The 19942-nt window shown below is 46.0% G+C and overlaps 1 protein-coding gene across 1 annotated transcript in view; it reads right to left on the minus strand.

Moving 5' to 3' along the window:
- Window positions 1–10479: 10479 nt before the first annotated feature.
- The window catches only part of LOC139241170 (ATP-dependent RNA helicase DDX39A), a 28353-nt gene continuing 18890 nt past the window's right edge, over window positions 10480–19942 (minus strand). The window contains exons 8-11 of the mRNA XM_070869828.1: window positions 16581–16690; window positions 16289–16433; window positions 15048–15195; window positions 10480–10782 (exon numbers count right to left, since the gene is read on the minus strand). Of these exons, the coding sequence (XP_070725929.1) occupies window positions 10766–10782; window positions 15048–15195; window positions 16289–16433; window positions 16581–16690 (420 nt within the window). The 3' untranslated portion in view covers window positions 10480–10765. The remainder of the gene's footprint in view (window positions 10783–15047; window positions 15196–16288; window positions 16434–16580; window positions 16691–19942) is intronic.

A 19942-nucleotide genomic window follows, 5' to 3' on the forward strand; every position in this document is an offset into this window, starting at 1 on the left:
GTCTTAGTATCCCACAGCTTATAAAATGCCCTCTCGTTCATGATCGATTGACTCACCCCCGTGTCCAGTTCCATTGATACCGGTATCCCGTTAAACTTGTCATCAATCAAAATTGGTTTACTCTTGGTTATGAAGGAGTACAGGCAATACACTTCCTCCTCTGGCATCTCGGATTGCGTATCCGGATCCGCGCTAGTCTGACTCTCATCCTCCATGTGGTGTGTCGCAGCTCGCTTGCTCATCTCGGACACTTGCGCTGGAGATGCCCCACTCTCAGGCAGCCTTTGCAACAATATTGCTTAAATCGGCACTGCTGGTGCCGGTGATTTCCCCCACAACGACAACATGGAGAAGTCGGATACATTCCCGCTGGTGGACTTTGAGCAGCCAGAGGTTTTGCGAACATAGCCGGATAGGCTCTGCCATGTGCTGCTCTGCCGAACGTCGAATTAAAAAGTAGGACATCAAAAGTAGTAATCTCAGGATTGCTACCAGTGCCACGTGCTAGTCAGAGTAGGAATTGCAGGATAGCTTAGATGAATACGTGGCTTGAGGAGTGATACAGAAGGGAGGGATTCAAATTCCTGGGACATTGGAACCAGTTCTGGGGAGGTGGGACCAGTACAAACCAGATGGTCTGCATCGGGGCAGGACCGGAACCAATGTCGAGGGGGAGTGTTTGCTAGTGCTGTTGAGGAGGGGTTAAACTAATATGGCAGGGGGATGGGAACCTATGCAGGGAGACAGAGGGAAGTAGAAGGGGGGCAGAAGCAAAAGATAGAAAGAAGATAAGTAAAAGTGGAGGGCGAGAAACCCAAGGCAAAAAGCAAAAAGGGCCACATTACAGCAAAATTCTAAAGGGGCAAAGGGTGTTAAAAAGACAAGCCTGAAGGCTCTGTGCCTCAATGCGAGGAGTATTCATAATAAGGTGGATGAATTAACTGCGCAGATAGCTGTTAACGGATATGATGTAATTGGAATCACAGAGACATGGCTCCAGGGTGACCAAGGCTGGGAACTCAACATCCAGGGGTATTCAACATTTAGGAAGGATAGACAGAAAGGAAAAGGAGGTGGGGTGGCGTTGCTGGTTAAGGAGGAAATTAATGCAATAGTAAGGAAGGACATTAGCTTGGATGATGTGGAATCGGTATGGGTGGAGTTACGGAATACCAAAGGGCAGAAAACGCTAGTGGAGTTGTGTACAGACCACCAGACAGTAGTAGTGAGGTTGGGGATGGCATCAAACAAGAAATTAGGGATGCATGCAATAATAACGGTACAGCAGTTATAATGGGTGACTTTAATCTACATATTGATTGGACTAACCAAACTGGTAGCAATGCGGTGGAGGAGGTTTTCCTGGAATGTATCAGGGATGGTTTTCTAGACCAATATGTTGAGGAACCAACTAGAGGGCTGGCCATCCTAGACTGGGTGATGTGTAATGAGAAGGGACTAATTAGCAATCTTGTTGTGCGAGGCCCCTTGAGGAAGAGTGACCATAATATGGTAGAATTCTTTATTAAGATGGAGAGTGACACAGTTAATTCAGAGACTAGGGTCCTAAACTTAAGGAAAGGTAACTTCGATGGTATGAGACGTGAATTGGCTAGAATAGACTGGCGAGTGATACTTAAAGGGTTGACGGTGGATAGGCAATGGCAAACATTTAAAGATCACATGGATGAACTTCAACAATTATACATCCCTGTCTGGAGTAAAAATAAAACGGGAAAGGTGGCTCAACTGTAGCTAACAAGGGAAATTAAGGATAGTGTTAAATCCAAGGAAACGGCATATAAATTGGCCAGAAAAAGCACCAAACCTGAGGACTGGGAGAAATTTATAATTCAGCCGAGGAGGACAAAGGGTTTAATTAGGAGGAGGAAAATAGAGTATGAGAAGAAGCTTGCTGGGAACATAAAAACTGACTGCAAAAGCTTCGATAGATATACGAAGAGAAAAAGATTAGTGAAGACAAACGTAGGTCCCTTGCAGTCAGATTCAGGTAAATTTATAATGGGGAACAAAGAAATGGCGGACCAGTTGAACAAATAGTTTGCTTCTGTCTTCATGAAGGAAGACACAAATAACCTTCCGGAAATACTCGGGGACCGAGGGTCGAGTGAGAAGGAGGAACTGAAGGAAATCTTTATTAGGCGGGAAATTGTGTTAGAGAAATTGATGGGATTGAAAGCCGATAAATCCCTGGGGCCTGATAGTCTGTATCCCAGAGTACTTAAAGAAGTGCCATAGAAATAGTGGATGCATTGGTGATCATTTTCCAACAGTCTATCGACTCTGGATCAGTTCCTATGGACTGGAGGGTAGCTAATGTAACACCACTTTTTAATAAAGGAGGGAGAGAGAAAACGGGTAATTATAGACCGGTTAGCCTGACATCAGTAGTGGGGCAAATGTTGAATTCAATTATTAAAGATGAAATAGCAGCGCATTTGGAAAGCAGTGATAGGATCGGTCCAAGTCAGCATGGATTTACGAAAGAGAAATCATGCTTGACAAATCTTCTAGAATCTTTTTGAGGATGTAACTAGTTGAGTGGACAAGGGAGAACCAGTGGATGTGGTGTATTTGGACTTTCAAAAGGCCTTTGACAAGGTCCCACACAAGAGATTGGTGTGCAAAATTAAAGGTCATGGTATTGGGGGTAATGTACTGACGTGGATAGAGAACTGATTGGCTGACAGGAAGCAAAGAGTTGGGATAAACGGGTCCTTTTCAGAATGGCAGGCAGTGATTAGTGGGGTGCCGCAGGGCTCAGTGCTGGGACCCCAGCTCTTTACAATATACATTAATGATTTAGATGAAGGAATTGAGTGTAATATCTCCAAGTTTGCAGATGACACTAAACTGGGTGGCGGTGTGAGCTGTGAGGAGGATACTAAGAGGCTGCAGGGTGACTTGGACAGGTTCGGTGAGTGGGCAAATGCATGGCAGATACAGTATAATGTGGATAAATGTGAGGTTAACCACTTTGGGGCAAAAACACGAAGACAATATTATCTGAATGGTGGCAGATTAGGAAAAGGGGAGGTGCAACGAGATCTGGGTGTCATGGTTCATCAGTCATTGAAAGTTGGCATGCAGGTACAGCAGGCAGTGAAGAAGGCAAATGGTATGTTGGGCTTCATAGTTAGGGGATTTGAGTATAGGAGCAGGGAGGTCTTACTGCAGTTGTACAAGGCCTTGGTGAGGCCTCACCTGGAATATTGTGTTCAGTTTTGGTCTCCTAATCTGAGGAAGGACGTTCTTGCTATTGAGGGAGTGCAGCGAAGGTTCATCAGACTGATTCCTGGGATGGCAGGACTGACATATGAGGAGAGATTGGATCAACTGGGCCTGTATTCACTGGAGTTTAGAAGGATGAGAGGGGACCTCATAGAAACATATAAAATTCTGACGGGACTGGACAGGTTAGATGCAGGAAGAATGTTCCCGATGTTGGGGAAGTCCAGAACCAGGGGACATAGTCTAAGGATAAGAGGTAAGCCATTTAGGACTGAGATGAGGAGAAACTTCTTCACTCAGAGAGTTGTTAACCTGTGGAATTCCCTACCGCAGAGAGTTGTTGATGCCAATTCATTGGATATATTCAATAGGGAGTTCGATATGGCCCTTATGGCTAAAGGGATCAAGGGGTATGGAGAGAAAGCAGGAAAGGGGTACTGAAGTGAATGATCAGTCATGATCTTATTGAATGGTGGTACAGGCTCGAAGGGCCGAATGGCCTACTCCTGCACCTATTTTCTATGTTTCTATGAATCAATCGCATTTACAGTAGTTGCTGAGGTTTGGTTCTTCACCACTATTTGCTTTAGACTCCTGTCCGTCGTCACACATGATTGAGCGATCTGGATGGCCCTTTTTAAATTCAACTCCTCCACCGCCAGAAGTTTGCACAGGATCACCTCGTGGTTGATACCGATAACAAAGAAGTCCCGCAGCATATCTGCCAACACCGTCCCGAACTTACACGGCCCCGCTAGACGTCTCAGGTCGGCAACGAATTCTGCCACGCTCTGGCCCTCCGATCAAACATAGAAACATAGAAAATAGGTGCAGGAGTAGGCCATTCGTCCCTTCGAGCCTGCACCACCATTCGATAAGATCATGGCTGATCATTCACCTCAGTACCCCTTTCCTGCTTTCTCTCCATATCCCTTGATCCCCTTAGCCATATCTAACTCCCTCTTGAATATATCCAATGAACTGGCATCAAGAACTCTCTGCGGTAGGGAGTTCCACAGGTTAACAACTCTCTGAGTGAAGAAGTTTCTCCTCATCTCAGTCCTAAATGGCCTACCCCTTATCCTGTATCTCCTGATGCCGTCGTCTGGCTTCAGGTGCTCCTGTACCAATGTACACAACTCCTGTACGTTTTCTCTGTTGGATCACTAGGCATGAGTAGATTCTTTATTGGACCGTAGATCTTCGAACCGCACACAGTGAGGAACACGGCCCGGCACCGATCTGCATCGTCGACCCCCTTCATTTTGTTGGCCACGAAGTACTGGTTCAAATGGCTCACAAAGTCTGCCCAATCTTCTCCCTCCACGAATCGCTCTAAAAATCCAATCGTGCTCATTTTGCAAACAAAGGTTCTTGTATTCTCGTAGACAAATGTTATGAATGCAATAAAGGTTCAAAGTGAATACTGTTTAACTAAGCAAGGTACAACCTTGCTCTGCTTCATTTCAGCCCAAAGTGCCTGATTCTCAAAATGGCTGGCCTTTTATACCTGAGCGGCACCATGTGCATGCTGCTCAGTGGCCTCCAACAATGACGCCATCTGGTGGCTACAAACAGAATGTACATACATAACATAAACCTCAGTTTCCCACATTATACTCCATCTTTTAGAAGAATGAGAGGTGATCTCATTGAAACATATAAGATTCTGAAGGGGATTGACAGGGTAGATGCTGAAGGATGTTTCCCCCTTGGCTGGAGTCTCTAGAACAAGGGGGCAAAGCCTCATTTAAGACAGAAATGAGGAGGAATTTCTTCACTTAGAGGGTTGCGAGTTCGTTGCCCCAGAGGGTTGTGGATGCTGAGTCTCTGAATACATTTAAGGCTGAGATAAGTAGATTTTTGGAGTCACGGGGAATCAAGGGATATGGAGATCAGGCGGGAAAGTGGAGCTGAGATCGATGATCTGCCATGATCTTATTGAATCACGGAGCAGACTCGAGGGGCCGCATGACATACTCCTGCTCATATTTCTTATGTTCCTATGTTTTTAAGGGAGGGAGAGGTTAAGGGAGGGAGGGGTTAAGGGAGGGAGGGGTTAAGAGACGGCGGGTTTAAGGGAGGGGGAGGTTAAGGGAGGGGGAGGTTAAGAGACGGAGGGTTTAAGGGAGGGGGAGGTTAAGGGAGGGGGAGGTTAAGAGACGGAGGGTTTAAGGGAGGGGGAGGTTAAGGGAGGGGGGCTGAAGGGAAGGCGAGGTTAAGCTTTCTTTGCTATTCGGATTCTGAGCCAGTTTTTTTTGTCTGTTGTCTTTTACTCTTTAACTGAGGGCAGAGGGGCATACTAAAAACTGTAGTTAATTAAGCTAATAACCAGAGGGATGGCAAGACAGCTCAGTCGATGGAGTGCATATCCTGTGCCATGTGGGAAGTCCTGAATGTTTCGCATAGCCTGGATGACCACATGTGCAGTAAGTGTCGCCAGCTACAGTAACTCGAGCTCCAGAATTCTTGCTTAAATCTACAAATTTACGGCACGGAAGGAGGCCAATCGACCCATCGTGTCCGAGCCGGCCGACAAGCAGTTATCCAGCCTAATCCCACTCTCCAAACTCTAGGTCCGTAACCCTGTAGGTTACTGCACTTTAAGTGCACATCCAAGTATTATTTAAATGTGGTGAGGGTTTCTGCCTCTCCCACCCTTTTAGGCAGTGAGTTCCAGACCCTCACCATCCTCAGGATGAAGAAATTTCCCTCATATCTCCTCTAAATTTCCCACCAATTACTTTAAATCTATGCCCCCTTATTGTTGACCCATCTGCCAAGGGAAACAGGGTCTCCCTATCCACTCTATCCAGGCCCCTCATAATTTTATGCACCTCAATAAGGTCTCCCCTCAGCCTCCTCTGTTCCAAAGAAAACAACCCCAGCCTATCCAATCTTTCCTCAAAGCCAAAATTCTCCAGTCCAGGCAACATTCTTATAAATCTCCTCTGCACCCTTTCCAGTGCAATCACATCTTTCCTGTAATGTGGTGACCAGAACTGCACGCAGTACTCCAGCTGCTACCTAACCTGTGTTTTATACAGTTCAAGCATAACCTCCTTGCTCTTGTATTCAATGCCTTGACTAATAAAGGCAAGTATTCCGTATGCCTTCTTAACCACCTTATCTACCTGCTACCTTTAGGGATCTGTGGATATGCACTCCAAGGTCATTTTGTTCCTCTACACTTGTCAGTGTCCGACCATTTAATGTGTATTCTCTTGCCTTGTTAGCCCTCCCCAAATGCATTACCTCACACTTATCCGGATTGAACTCCATTTGCCACTGTTCTGCCCACCTGACCAGTACATTGATATATCTTCCTGCAGTCTACAGCTTTCTTCTTCATTATCAACCACATAGCCTATTTTAATGTCATCTGCAAACTTCTTAATCATACCCCCAACATTCAAGTCCAAATCATTGATATATACCACAAAAAGCAAGGGACCCAGTACTGAGCCCTGCGGAACCCCACTGGAAACAGCCTTCCAGTTACAAAAACACCCATCAACCATTACCCTTTGCTTCCTGCCTCTGAGCCAATTTTAGATCCAATTTGCCACTTTGCCCTGGATCCCATGGGCTTTTACTTTTGTGACCCGTCTGCCATGTGGGACCTTATCAAAAGCTTTGCTAAAATCCATATAACAACATCATATGCACTGTCCTCATCGATCCACCTGGTTACCTCCTCGAAAGATTCAATCACATTAGTCAGACAAGACCTACCCTTAACAAATCCATGCTGACTGTTCTTGATTAATCCATGTCTTTCCAAATGAAGATTTATCCTATCCCTCAGGACTTTTTTCCAATAATTTTCCCACCACTGAGGCTAGGTTGACTGGCCTGTAATTACTCTGTCGATCCCTTTCTCCCTTTTTAAACAAAGGTACAACCTTAGCAGTCCTCCAGTGTTTTTGTGACTGGAATGCTGTTTCCAGTGATATATATCAATGATTTAGACTTGAATGTAGAGGGTATGATTAAGAAGTTTGCCGATGATACTAAAATCGGCCGTGCGGTTGATAAAGAAGAAAGTTGTAGACTGCAGGAAGATATCAATGAACAGGTCAGGTGGGCAGAACAGTGGCAAATGGAATTCAATCCAGATAAGTGAGAGATAATGCATTTGGGGAGAGCTAACAAGGAAAGGGAATACACATTAAATGGTACGACACTGAGAAGTGTAGAGGAACAAAGGGACCTTGGAGTGCATGTCCACAGATCCCTGAAAGTAGGCCAGGTAGATAAGGTGGTTAAGGCGGCATACGGAATACTCACCTTTATTAGCCGAAGCATAGAATACAAGAGCAGGGAGGTTGTGCTTGAACTGCATAAAACACTATAGGCCACAGCTAGAGTACTGTGTGCAGTTCTGGTCACCGCATTACAGGAAAGATTGGATAGGCTGGGTTTGCTTTCTTTGAAACAGAGAAGGCTGAGGGGAGACCTTATTGAGGTATATCAAATTATGAGGGGCCTAGATAGAGTGGATAGGAAGGACCCATTTCCCTTAACAGAGGGGTCAACATCCAGGGGGGAAATGATTTAAAATAATTAAAGTAGGAGGTTTAGAGGGTATTTGAGGGAAATTCTTTTCACCCAGAGTGTGGTGGGAGTCTGGAACTCACTGCCTGAAAGAGTGGTAGAGGCAGCAATCCTCACCACTTTTAAAAAGTACTTGGATGTGAACTTAAGAGTGCCGTAACCTACAGGGCTACGGACCTAGAGCTGGAAAATGTATTAGGCTGGACAGCTTTGTCGGCCGACACGGACACGATGGGCTGAAATGGCCTCCTTCCGTGCTGTAAATTTCTATGATTCAATGAATAAGAGAGGAAGGATTTAAGGGAGGGATGGTTTAAGGGAGAGGGTCTAAGGGAGGGAGAGGTTAAGGGAGGGAGAGGTTTAGGGAGGGATAGGTTAAGGGAGAAAGGCTTACATTTATATAGTGCCTTTTCCGACCACCGGACGACTCAAAGCGCTTTACAGCCAATGAAGTACTATTTGAAATGTAGTCACTGTGAGAAACGTGGCAGCCAACTTGCACACAGCAAGCTCTCAAATAAGCAATGTGATAATGACCAGATTATGTTTTTGTTATGTTGATTGCGATAAATATTGATCTCCTCACCAGGGATAACTCCCCTACTCTTCTTCGAAATAGTGCCATGGGATAGTTTATGCCTACGAGTGCAGAGGCGGCCTCGATTTAACATCTCATCCAAAATACTGCACCTCCGACAGAGCAGCACTCCCTTAGCACTGCACTGGAGTGTCAGCCTAGATCCCACAACCTTCTGACTCATAGGCAAGTGTGCTACCTACTGAGCCACAGCTGACAGTCATTTTACTTCAGCTCCTTGATGCCACACTTGGTCAAATGCTGCCTTGATGTCAGGGGTAGTTACTCTCACTTCACCTCTGGAATTCAGCTCGTTTATCCATGTTTGGACTGAGGCTGTAATCAGGTCTGGAGCCAAGTGGTCCTGGCGGAACCTAAGCTGAGCATTGGTGAGCAGATTATTGGTAAGTGCCGCTTGATAGCATTGTTGACGATACCTTCCATCACTGATTGAGAGTAGACTGATGGGGCAGTAATTGGTCAAATTGGACTTGTCCTGCTTTTTGCACAGGATATGCCTTTCACATTATCCAGTCGATGCCAGTGTTGTACAGCTTAGCTAAGAGCATGGTTAGTTCTGGAGCACACATTTTCAGTACAACAGCCAGGATGTTATCTGGACCCATAGCCTTTTCTGTATCCAGTGTGCTCAGCCTTGCGTTGATATCATGTGGAGTGAATCGAATTGGTAGAAGACTGACTTCTGTGATGGTGGGGACCTCAGCAGGTGGCTGATATGGATCATCTACTCATCATTTCTGGTTGAAGATGGTTGCAAATGCTTCAGCCTTGTCTTTTGCACTCATATGCTGTGCTCCGTTGAGGATGAGGATGTTCATGGAGCCTCCTCCTCCAGTTAGTTGTTTAATGGTCCACCACCATTCATGTATGGATGTGGCAGGGCTGCAGAGCTTTGATCTGATCTGTTCATTGTAGGATTGCTTAGCTCTGCCTATAGTCGGCTGCTTCCGCTGTGTAGCATGTAGTCTTGTGTTGCAGCTTCCCCAGGTTGGTACCTCATTTTTAGGTACACCTGGTGCTGCTCCTGGCATGCTCTTCTACACTCTTCACTGAACCGGGGTTGGTCCCCTGGTTTGATGGTAATGGTAGTGTGAGGGATATACCGGGCCATGAGGTTAAAGATTGCGGTGGAATACAATTCTGCTGCTGATGGCCCACAGCACCTCATGGATGCCCAGTTTTGAGCTGCTAGATTGTGTTCTGAATCTATCCCATTTAGCACAGTGGTAGTGCCACAGAATATGATGGATGGAGGGTGTCCTCATTGCGAAGACAGGACTTCACCTCCACAATGACTGTGCAGTGATCACTGCTACCAATGGACAGACGCATCTGCAACAGGTAGACATTGAAGTCCCCACCCAGAGTACATTGTGTCCTTGCTACTCTCAGTGCTTCTTCCAAATGGTGCTCAACATGGAGGAGTACTAATTCATCAGCTGAGGGAGGGCGGTAGGTGGTAATCAGCAGGAGGTTTCCTTGCCCATGCCTGACCTGAAGCCATGAGACTTCATGGGGTCTGGAGTCAATGTTGAGGACTCCCAGAGCCACTTCCTCCCGACTGTACACCACTGTGCCGCCAACCCTGGTGGGTCTGTCCTCCCAGGGATGACGATGGAGGAGTCTGGGACATTGGCTGAAAGGTATGATTCTGTGAGTATGACTGTCAGGCTGTTGTTTGTCTTGTCTGTGGGATAGCTCTCCCAATTTTGGCGCAAGACCCCAGATGTTGGTGAGGAGGGCTTTGCAGGGTCGACTGGGCTGGGTGTGCCGCTGTGGCCTTGACCGGTGCGGAGGTTGATGCCGGGTGATCCATCCGTTTTTATTATTTTTCGTGGCGGTTTGGTACTAGTGAATGGAGGTTAAGAGTCAAGCATATTTCTGTGGGTCTGGAATTACGTAGTCCAGACTGGGTAATGGCAGATTTCCTTCCCTAAATTAGTGAACCAGATGGGTTTTTACAGTACTTTCATAGTTGCCATTACTGATATTAGCCATACATTCCAGATTTATCTAATTCATTGAATTAAACACAGACCCCTTTTTCAGCTAAGGCATAGAAGGCATGTGGATATTTTTTTAAAACAGATTTATTAACCAACAGAACACCTTTAGGTAAAGACAGGCAGGAAAGAGCAATGTACAAACAACTTCAAACAGACCCAAGGTTGTATAAAAGCGCCATTTCTTCCACACAAAATTCTCAATCCATTGAAACAGTTTAAAAAAAAGTGTTTTTTGCCAAAAGGAATTTTAAAAGTCATCTCCCATCTTGTAGGTAAAAGGCACCTCTGATGCCTGTCCAGTAACTGTAGTAAATCTCCACTGCACAGTTTCCAGCCTCATCAGGTGCTAGCTCTATCGGCTTTGTTCAACTGCAAGACAAGAACGTGAGCACCAACAAGTTTAGCAACAGAACCGAGAATCCAAACCCACCTACAACTGGTAATCAACTCAAATTTCCCTTGGGAATGAGAGTTTGGAAAACAGCAAGATGTATTTTTTAACAATCACAAATATCTCGACCGGTGACCCAGCCTAACCTGCAATATCACCAAACTCCCAGGTTAAAGGAAACTCGTATCCATAGTGGATTCAGAATCTACCATGGGTTTATATTTCTGCTATGCCGTGGCTCAGTGGGCCAGGCATTAACATCCCCAGCATTGAAGTACTGACCACATCCAGGGGTATTCAACATTCAGGAAAGATAGAATAAAAGGAAAAGGAGGTGGGGTAGCATTGCTGGTTAAGGAGCAAATTAAGGCAATAGTTCGGAAGGACATTAGCTTGGATGATGTGGAATCTATATGGGTAGAGCTGCAGAATACCAAAGGACAAAAAACGTTAGTGGGAGTTGTGTACAGACCTCCAAACAGTAGTAGTGATGTTGGGGAGGGCATCAAACATGAAATTAGGGGTGCGTGCAATAAAGGTGCAGCAGTTATAATGGGTGACTTTAATATGCACATAGATTGGGTTAACCAAACTGGAAGCAATATGGTAGAGGAGGATTTCCTAGAGTGCATAAGGGATGGTTTTTTAGACCAATATGTCGAGGAACCAACTAGGGGGGGAGGCCATCTTAGACTGGGTGTTGTGTAATGAAAGAGGATTAATTAGCAATCTCGTTGTGCGAGGCCCCTTGGGGGAAGAGTGACCATAATATGGTGGAATTCTGCATTAGGATGGAGAATGAAACAGTTAATTCAGAGACCATGGTCCAGAACTTAAAGAAGGGTAACTTTGAAGGTATGAGGCGTGAATTGGCTAGGATAGATTGGCGAATGATACTGAAGGGGTTGACTGTGGATGGGCAATGGCAGACATTTAGAGACCGCATGGATGAACTACAACAATTGTACATTCCTGTCTGTCGTAAAAATAAAAAAGGGAAGGTGGCTCAACCGTGGCTATCAAGGAAAATCAGGGATAGTATTAAAGCCAAGGAAGTGGCATACAAATTGGCCAGAAATAGCAGAGAACCCGGGGACTGGGAGAAATTTAGAACTCAGCAGAGGAGGACAAAGGGTTTGATTAGGGCAGGGAAAATGGAGTATGAGAAGAAGCTTGCAGGGAACATTAAGACGGATTGCAAAACTTTCTATAGATATGTAAAGAGAAAAAGGTTAGTAAAGACAAACGTAGGTCCCCTGCAGTCAGAATCAGGGGAAGTCATAACGGGGAACAAAGAAATGGCGGACCAATTGAACAAGTACTTTGGTTCGGTATTCACTGAGGAGGACACAAACAACCTTCCGGATATAAAAGGGGTCGAAGGGTCTAGTAAGGAGGAGGAACTGAGGGAAATCCTTATTAGTCGGGAAATTGTGTTGGGGAAATTGATGGGATTGAAGGTCGATAAATCCCCAGGGCCTGATGGACTGCATCCCAGAGTACTTAAGGAGGTGGCCTTGGAAATAGTGGATGCATTGACAGTCATTTTCCAACATTCCATTGACTCTGGATCAGTTCCTATGGAGTGGAGGGTAGCCAATGTAACCCCACTTTTTAAAAAAGGAGGGAGAGAGAAAACAGGGAATTATAGACCGGTCAGCCTGACATCGGTAGTGGGTAAAATGATGGAATCAATTATTAAGGATGTCATAGCAGTGCATTTGGAAAGAGGTAATATGATAGGTCCAAGTCAGCATGGATTTGTGAAAGGGAAATCATGCTTGACAAATCTTCTAGAATTTTTTGAGGATGTTTCCAGTAGAGTGGACAAGGGAGAACCAGTTGATGTGGTATATTTGGACTTTCAGAAGGCTTTCGACAAGGTCCCACACAAGAGATTAATGTGCAAAGTTAAAGCACATGGGATTGGGGGTAGTGTGCTGACATGGATTGAGAACTGGTTGTCAGACAGGAAGCAAAGAGTAGGAGTAAATGGGGACTTTTCAGAATGGCAGGCAGTGACTAGTGGGGTACCGCAAGGTTCTGTGCTGGGGCCCCAGCTGTTTACACTGTACATTAATGATTTAGACGAGGGGATTAAATGTAGTATCTCCAAATTTGCGGATGACACTAAGTTGGGTGGCAGTGTGAGCTGCGAGGAGGATTCTATGAGGCTGCAGAGCGACTTGGATAGGTTAGGTGAGTGGGCAAATGCATGGCAGATGAAGTATAATGTGGATAAATGTGAGGTTATCCACTTTGGTGGTAAAAACAGAGAGACAGACTATTATCTGAATGGTGACAGATTAGGAAAAGGGCAGGTGCAGAGAGACCTGGGTGTCATGGTACATCAGTCATTGAAGGTTGGCATGCAGGTACAGCAGGCGGTTAAGAAAGCAAATGGCATGTTGGCCTTCATAGCGAGGGGATTTGAGTACAAGGGCAGGGAGGTGTTGCTACAATTGTACAGGGCCTTGGTGAGGCCACACCTGGAGTATTGTGTACAGTTTTGGTCTCTTAACCTGAGGAAGGACATTCTTGCTATTGAGGGAGTGCAGCGAAGGTTCATCAGACTGATTCCCGGGATGGCGGGACTGACCTATCAAGAAAGACTGGATCAACTGGGCTTGTATTCACTGGAGTTCAGAAGAATGAGAGGGGACCTCATAGAAACGTTTAAAATTCTGACGGGGTTAGATAGGTTAGATGCAGGAAGAATGTTCCCAATGTTGGGGAAGTCCAGAACCAGGGGACACAGTCTAAGGATAAGGGGGAAGCCATTTAGGACCGAGATGAGGAGGAATTTCTTCACCCAGAGAGTGGTGAACCTGTGGAATTCTCTACCACAGAAAGTTGTTGAGGCCAATTCACTAAATATATTCAAAAAGGAGTTAGATGAAGTCCTTACTACTAGGGGAATCAAGGGGTATGGTGAGAAAGCAGGAATGGGGTACTGAAGTTGCATGTTCAGCCATGAACTCATTGAATGGCGGTGCAGGCTAGAAGGGCCGAATGGCCTACTCCTGCACCTATTTTCTATGTTTCTATGTTTCACACTTGATCAGCTCTGCTGGGCAGGCCATATAGTTCACATGCCAGACACAAGCTTCCAAAGCAAGCGTTCTACTCGGAACTCCTTCACAGCAAACGAGCCAAAGGTGGGCAGCGGAAACGTTACAGGGACAACCTGAAAGCCTCCTTGAAAATGTGCAACATTGCACTGACACCTGGGAGTCCTTGGCCAAATAACCACCTAACTGGAGGAAGTGCATCCGGGAGTGCGCTGAGCACCTCGAATCTCAACGCTGAGAGCATGCAGAAACCAAGCGCAGGCAGTGGAAAGAACGTGCAGAAACCAGTCCCACCCACCCCTTCCCTCAGGGACTGTGGCTTTCGTATTGGACTGTACAGCCACCTAAGGACTCATTTTTAAGAATGGAAGCAAGTCTTCCTCGATTCCGAGGGACTGCCCAGTGGGCAGCTCGCTGTCCTGAGTCAGAAGGTTATGGGTGCAATTCTCACTCCCGAGACTCGAGCACAAACTGTGGGCCGACACTCCCACAATGCCGCACTGTCGGAAATGCCGTCTTTCGAATGAGACGTTAAACTGAGGCCACACCTGCCCTCTTAAGTGGGTGTAAAAATCCCACGGGACTATTTTGAAGAGGAGCAGGGGAGTTATCCCCAGTGTCTTGGCCAATATTTATCTCTCAATCAACATAACAAAAAAACAGATTATCTGGTCATTATCACATTGCTGTTTGTGGGAGCTTGCTGTGCGCAAATTGGCTGCCAAGTTTCCCACAATACAACAGTGACTACACTCCAAAAGTACTTAATTGGCTGTAGCATTTTGGGACGCCCTGGGGCGGTGCAAAGGGGCTATAGAAATGCAAGTCTTTCTTGCTCTCTGCACTGTAGCACCACCTGGTGTAGCATTTTACATCAGCACGCCGTCTCTGGGAGGCAGGGAGGCTCCAAGCCACCTCAGGCCAGCTATTCATTATATTGAATTAACCCTGCAAATGAAACCAATGTCTTTAAACAAATGCTAAAACTAACAGTGCGATTCCATACACTTTAAGCTCTCTCCCACCCTGCCTGTACTGAAGCCCAGCTGCTTGTTCCCCACTTCACTGTCAGTTGTTGTACATGTGACCAGTGCAACTTTTTCTAAAACCGCCCCCTCAGCGATGATGTAAATGTAACCGGTCACCGGCGGAACCCAAAGCCCAGTACGTACTGTAGGTGGAAATGTCGATTTCGTCCGGGAGTTCGGCAACATTGACTTCAAATCGATCCTGTACATCATTCAGAACCTTAGCATCGGTCTCATCGGACACAAAGGTAATGGCCAAACCCTTGGTGCCAAACCTGCCAGCACGAGCAACCTACAGGCAGAGGGAGGGGTTACGAAGGAATTCAGTGCCACATACTGAACCTAACGTAACTCAGTGGAATTATAAGGGGTTAATACGCACAGCATCACCAGCCAAGACACAAAGATCTGAACAGCAAACGCCTGTAAATATAGGGGCCCGACAAAATACTCCAACACTCCTGGGATCACCCCATAACATTGACACACTCCCCGGACCCCCCATAACATTAACACACTCCCCGGACACCCCCCCCCCCCCTAAATTTAACACACTCCCCGAACCCCCTCATAAAACATTAACACACTCCCGGGACCACTCCACAACATAACACACTCTCCGGACCTCCCCATAACTAACACACTCCCCAAAACCCCCATAACATTAATACGCTCCCTGGACCCCCCCCCATAACATTAACACACTCCCCGAACCCCCCCATAACATTAACACATTCCCCGAACCCTCCCCCCCATAATATTAACACACTCCCCGAACCCCCCCATAACATTAACACACTTCCCGGACCCTCCCATAACATTAACATACTCCCCGGACCCTCCCATAACATTAACATACTCCCCGGACCCTCCCATAAAATTAACACACTCCCCGAACCCCCCCATAACATTAACACACTCCCCGGACCCCCATAATACGAGGGGAGTGGTCATTGCTCAGAGCTGCTGGACAGTGTAGCTGTTAGCTGAGGCCAGAGCCAGGTGTGACTGGGATGTCACTCAGTGCCCAGCCTCACACACAATGAATGGCCAATGACTTGGACAAAGCCTCATACACCAAGCTTGAACATTTCACTTGGTCCCTCAGACACTGATCGATCTGCAGTGTAGATCCACCACTTTCTGCTTGGATCCCAGCTCTCCAGCATTTGTGTTTTATCATTTTGCATGCATGAAGAATGGTCACTAGGTGGGGAAAAGATGGAGAGAGAAGGGGGAGGGATGTGCAGTAAGAGTAGGTACAGGATAGAGGTGCAGGCAAACCAGATTCTATAAATCCTGTACAAGTTCCAATTAACTATAATAGGTTTGAATACACTCAGCAACTCGTCGTCCCAAGTGTTTTATAGAAGAGGCATTCTCACCCTGTGCAGGTATGTGTCAGAGTCCTCGGGCATGTCATAGTTGAAAACGATATTCACTCTTTCAATGTCCATACCACGACCAAACAGATTAGTTGCGACCAAGATACGTCTTTGAAAATCTTTAAACTGCTGATAACGGGACAACCTAGAGGAGAGAAGGGACAAGAGAGTTGGGAAAGGGGGGGGGGGGGTTGGGAAGAGGAAAAGGTCTCTGTAAAGCATGTTGGTCTCAGTAAAGGAAAACATGAGCAGAACCCGGTGTTGGGAGCAGCCATGCTCCAGCAATACCCACCTCTCTTCCTGCGCCATTCCTCGGTGGATGGCGATCGCCGGGAAGTTCTGCTCCACAAGCAGCTGTGCTAGTGCCACACAGCGCTGCACTGACTTCACAAAGATCACCACCTGCAGGGAAGGGACACAGCATGAGATGTGCAGGGACTCCAGGCTTTCCTCCATCGCCGGCGACAGTGTAAACCTCAGGCACAAAGTGGAGCGAAAAGGGCAGAGACACCCCAACACCAAGTACCTGCTCCCTTTGCGCTGGTGAGGGATTGCCATTGGATTGTGGGGGTGCAAGGCAACAGCGGGCTGCCAGTACTAAAGTCCACTCACCCCCTTATTCTGCTTCCACTACTCCAAGGGGTGCCCAGAAGTTGGCAGTGGGCCTTGCCCCCAGACTTAAGGAGCCGAGAGGCAGTCCACAGAACCAGGAAGAGAAGCGCCGCCTTCTTGTTTTGTGCTAAAGCGGCAAAGGGATTATAGGACTGGAGGCATTTGATAAGGTACCACATGGCAGGGCATTCTGGGGGCAGAGGGTGAACAGCCAGAGGTCGTGGTCCATATCAGTACCAATGATATAGGTAGAAAGAGGGATGAGGGCCTGCAGGCAGATTTTCAGGAGCTTAGGAGACTTTGGAAGACAGAGTAAACAAGGGCTAGAAAATAGACAACAAGGAAGTTTGGCAGTGCTAAATGGTATATACTGCAATGCAAGGAGTATAGGGAATAAAACAAATGAGCCGAGAGCATAGATAGACACTTGGGAGTATGATATTATAGCTATTATTGGGACACGGCTGAAAGGGCAGGTATGGCAGCTCAACATTCCTGGTTAGAAGGTTTTCAGACGGGTAAAAAAAGGGGGGGGGTCGCAGTATTGATTAAAGAAACAATTACAGCTGTGAGGAGGGATACGATGTTAGAAGGATCATCAAATGAGACCATATGTATCGAATTGAAGAACAAAAATGGAGTGATCACACTGCTGGAATTGTACTATAGACCCCCAAACAGTCAGAGGGAGATAGAAGAGCAAATATGTAGGCAAATTTCTGAGAAGTTCAAAAACTATAGGGCAGCAATTGTAGATTTCAACTACCCTAATATTAACTGGGATAAAATTAAGAGAGAAAGGTAGAGGGTACGGAATTCCTAAAATGCATTGAGAACTTCTTTAGCCAGTGTGGAGCAAGCCCAACAAGGGAGGGGGTGGTTCTGGATTTAGTTTTAGGAAATGAAGCTGGGCAGGTGGAAGGGGTATCAGTGGGAGAGCCTTATGGTGTTAGTGATCATAATTCAGTTAGATTTAGGGTAGTTATGGAAAAGGACAAAGATAGATCAGGAATAAAAGTTCTCAATTGGGGAAAAGCCAATTTTGATAAGCTGAGAGGTAATTTAGCCAAAGTGGACTGGAAACAGCTACTTGAAGGTAAATCAGTGGGAGGCATTCCAGGGGGAGATCCGGAGGGTTCAGAGCAAGTACGGTCTCTTAAAGAAAAAGTGTGGGACCAACAAATCTAGAGCCCCCTGGATGTCAAGGGACATACAGGGTAGGATAAAGAAAAAAAGGGAGGTTTATGACAGATAACGAGGACTCAATACTGCAGAAATTCTAGGAGTATAGAAAGTGCAGGGGTGAAATTAAAAAGGAAATTAGGAAAGCAGAAGGCCCGAAAAAAATTGGGAAGTAAAATCAAGGAAAACCCAACGATGTTTTATAAATACATTAAAAGCAAGAGGATAACTGAAGGGTAGGGCCTTACAGGCCATAAAGGTAATCGGTGCATGAAGGAGAAGATGTGGTTATGGTCCTTAATGAATACTTTGCGTCTGTTTTCACAAAAGAGGGGCGATACACACTACAATCAGGGAGGAGGAGTGTGAAATATTAGACGAAATACACAGTGAGAGAGGAAGTATTAAAGGGTTTAGCAGCTTTGAAAGTGGATAAGTCCCCAGGTCCGGATGAAATGCATCCCAGTCTGTTGAGAAGAGAAAATAGCAGAGGCTCTGACCAACATTTTCCAATCCTCTCTGACTACAGGTGTGGCGTCAGAGGACTACTATCGTTGGACATGTGTTTGAGAAAGGGATAGACCGAGTAATTACAGACTAGTCAACCTAACCTCAGTGGTGGGAAAATTATTGGAAGAAAATTCTGAGGGACAGGATAAATCTTCATTTAGAAAGACACAGATTAATCAAGGACAGTCAGCATGGATTTGTTATGGGAAGGTCGAGTCTGACTAACTTAATTGAATTTTTTGGGAAGGTAACAAGGAGAGTCGATGAGGGCAGTGCGTACGATGCAGTGTATATGGATTTTAGCAAAGCTTTTGATAAGGTCCCACATGATAGACGGGTCACAAAAGTAAAAGCCCATGGGATCCGGGCAAAGTGGCAAGTTGGATTCAAAATTGGCTCAGAGGCAGAAGGTAATGGTTGATGGGTGTTTTTGTGACTGGAAGGCTGTTTCCAGTGGGGTTCCACAGGGCTCAGTACTAGGTCCCTTGCTTTTTATGGTACATATTAATGATTTAGACAAATGTAGGGGGTATGATTAAGAAGTTTGCAGATGATACGAAAATCGTCTGTGTGGTTGATAATGAAGAAGAAAGCTGTAGACTGCAGGAAGCTATCAATGAACTGGTCAGCAAATGGAATTCAATCGGAGAAGTGTGAGGTAATGCATTTGGGGATGGCTAACAAGGCAAGGGAATACACATTAAATGGTAGGACACTGAGAAGTGTAGAAGAACAAAAGGGCCTTTGAGTGCATGTCCACAGATCCCTGAAGGTAGCAGGCCAGGTAGATAAGGTGATTAAGGCAGCATACGGAATGCCAAGGCATAGAATACAAGAACAGGGAGGTTATGATTGAACTGTATAAAACATTAGTTAGGCCACAGCTGGAGTACTGCATGCAGTTCTGGCCACCACATTTCAGGAAAGATGTAATTGCACTAGATAGGGTACAGAGATTTACGAGGATGTTGCCTGGACTGGAAAATTTTAGCCATCAGGAAAGATTGGATAGTTTGGGTTTGCTTTCTTTGGAACAGAGGAGGCTGGGGGAAACCTTAGAGTTGTAAAAAATTATGAGGGCTTCTAGATAGAGTGGCTAGGACGGACCTATTTCCCTTAGCAGGAAGGGTAAATAACCAGGGGCATAGATTTAAATTAATTGGAAGAAAGTTTAGATGAGATATGAAGGGAAATTTCTTCACCTAGAGGGTTGTGGGGATCTGGAACTCACTGCCTAAAAGGATGGTAGAGGCAGAAACCCTCCCCACATTAAAAAAAAGTACTTGGATGTGCACTTGACGTGCTGTAACGGACCTAGAGCTGGAAAGTGGGATTAGGCTGGCACGGACA

This window comes from Pristiophorus japonicus (assembly GCF_044704955.1).
Source record: "Pristiophorus japonicus isolate sPriJap1 chromosome 24 unlocalized genomic scaffold, sPriJap1.hap1 SUPER_24_unloc_1, whole genome shotgun sequence".
In the NCBI taxonomy this organism is placed as follows: Eukaryota; Metazoa; Chordata; class Chondrichthyes; family Pristiophoridae; genus Pristiophorus; species Pristiophorus japonicus.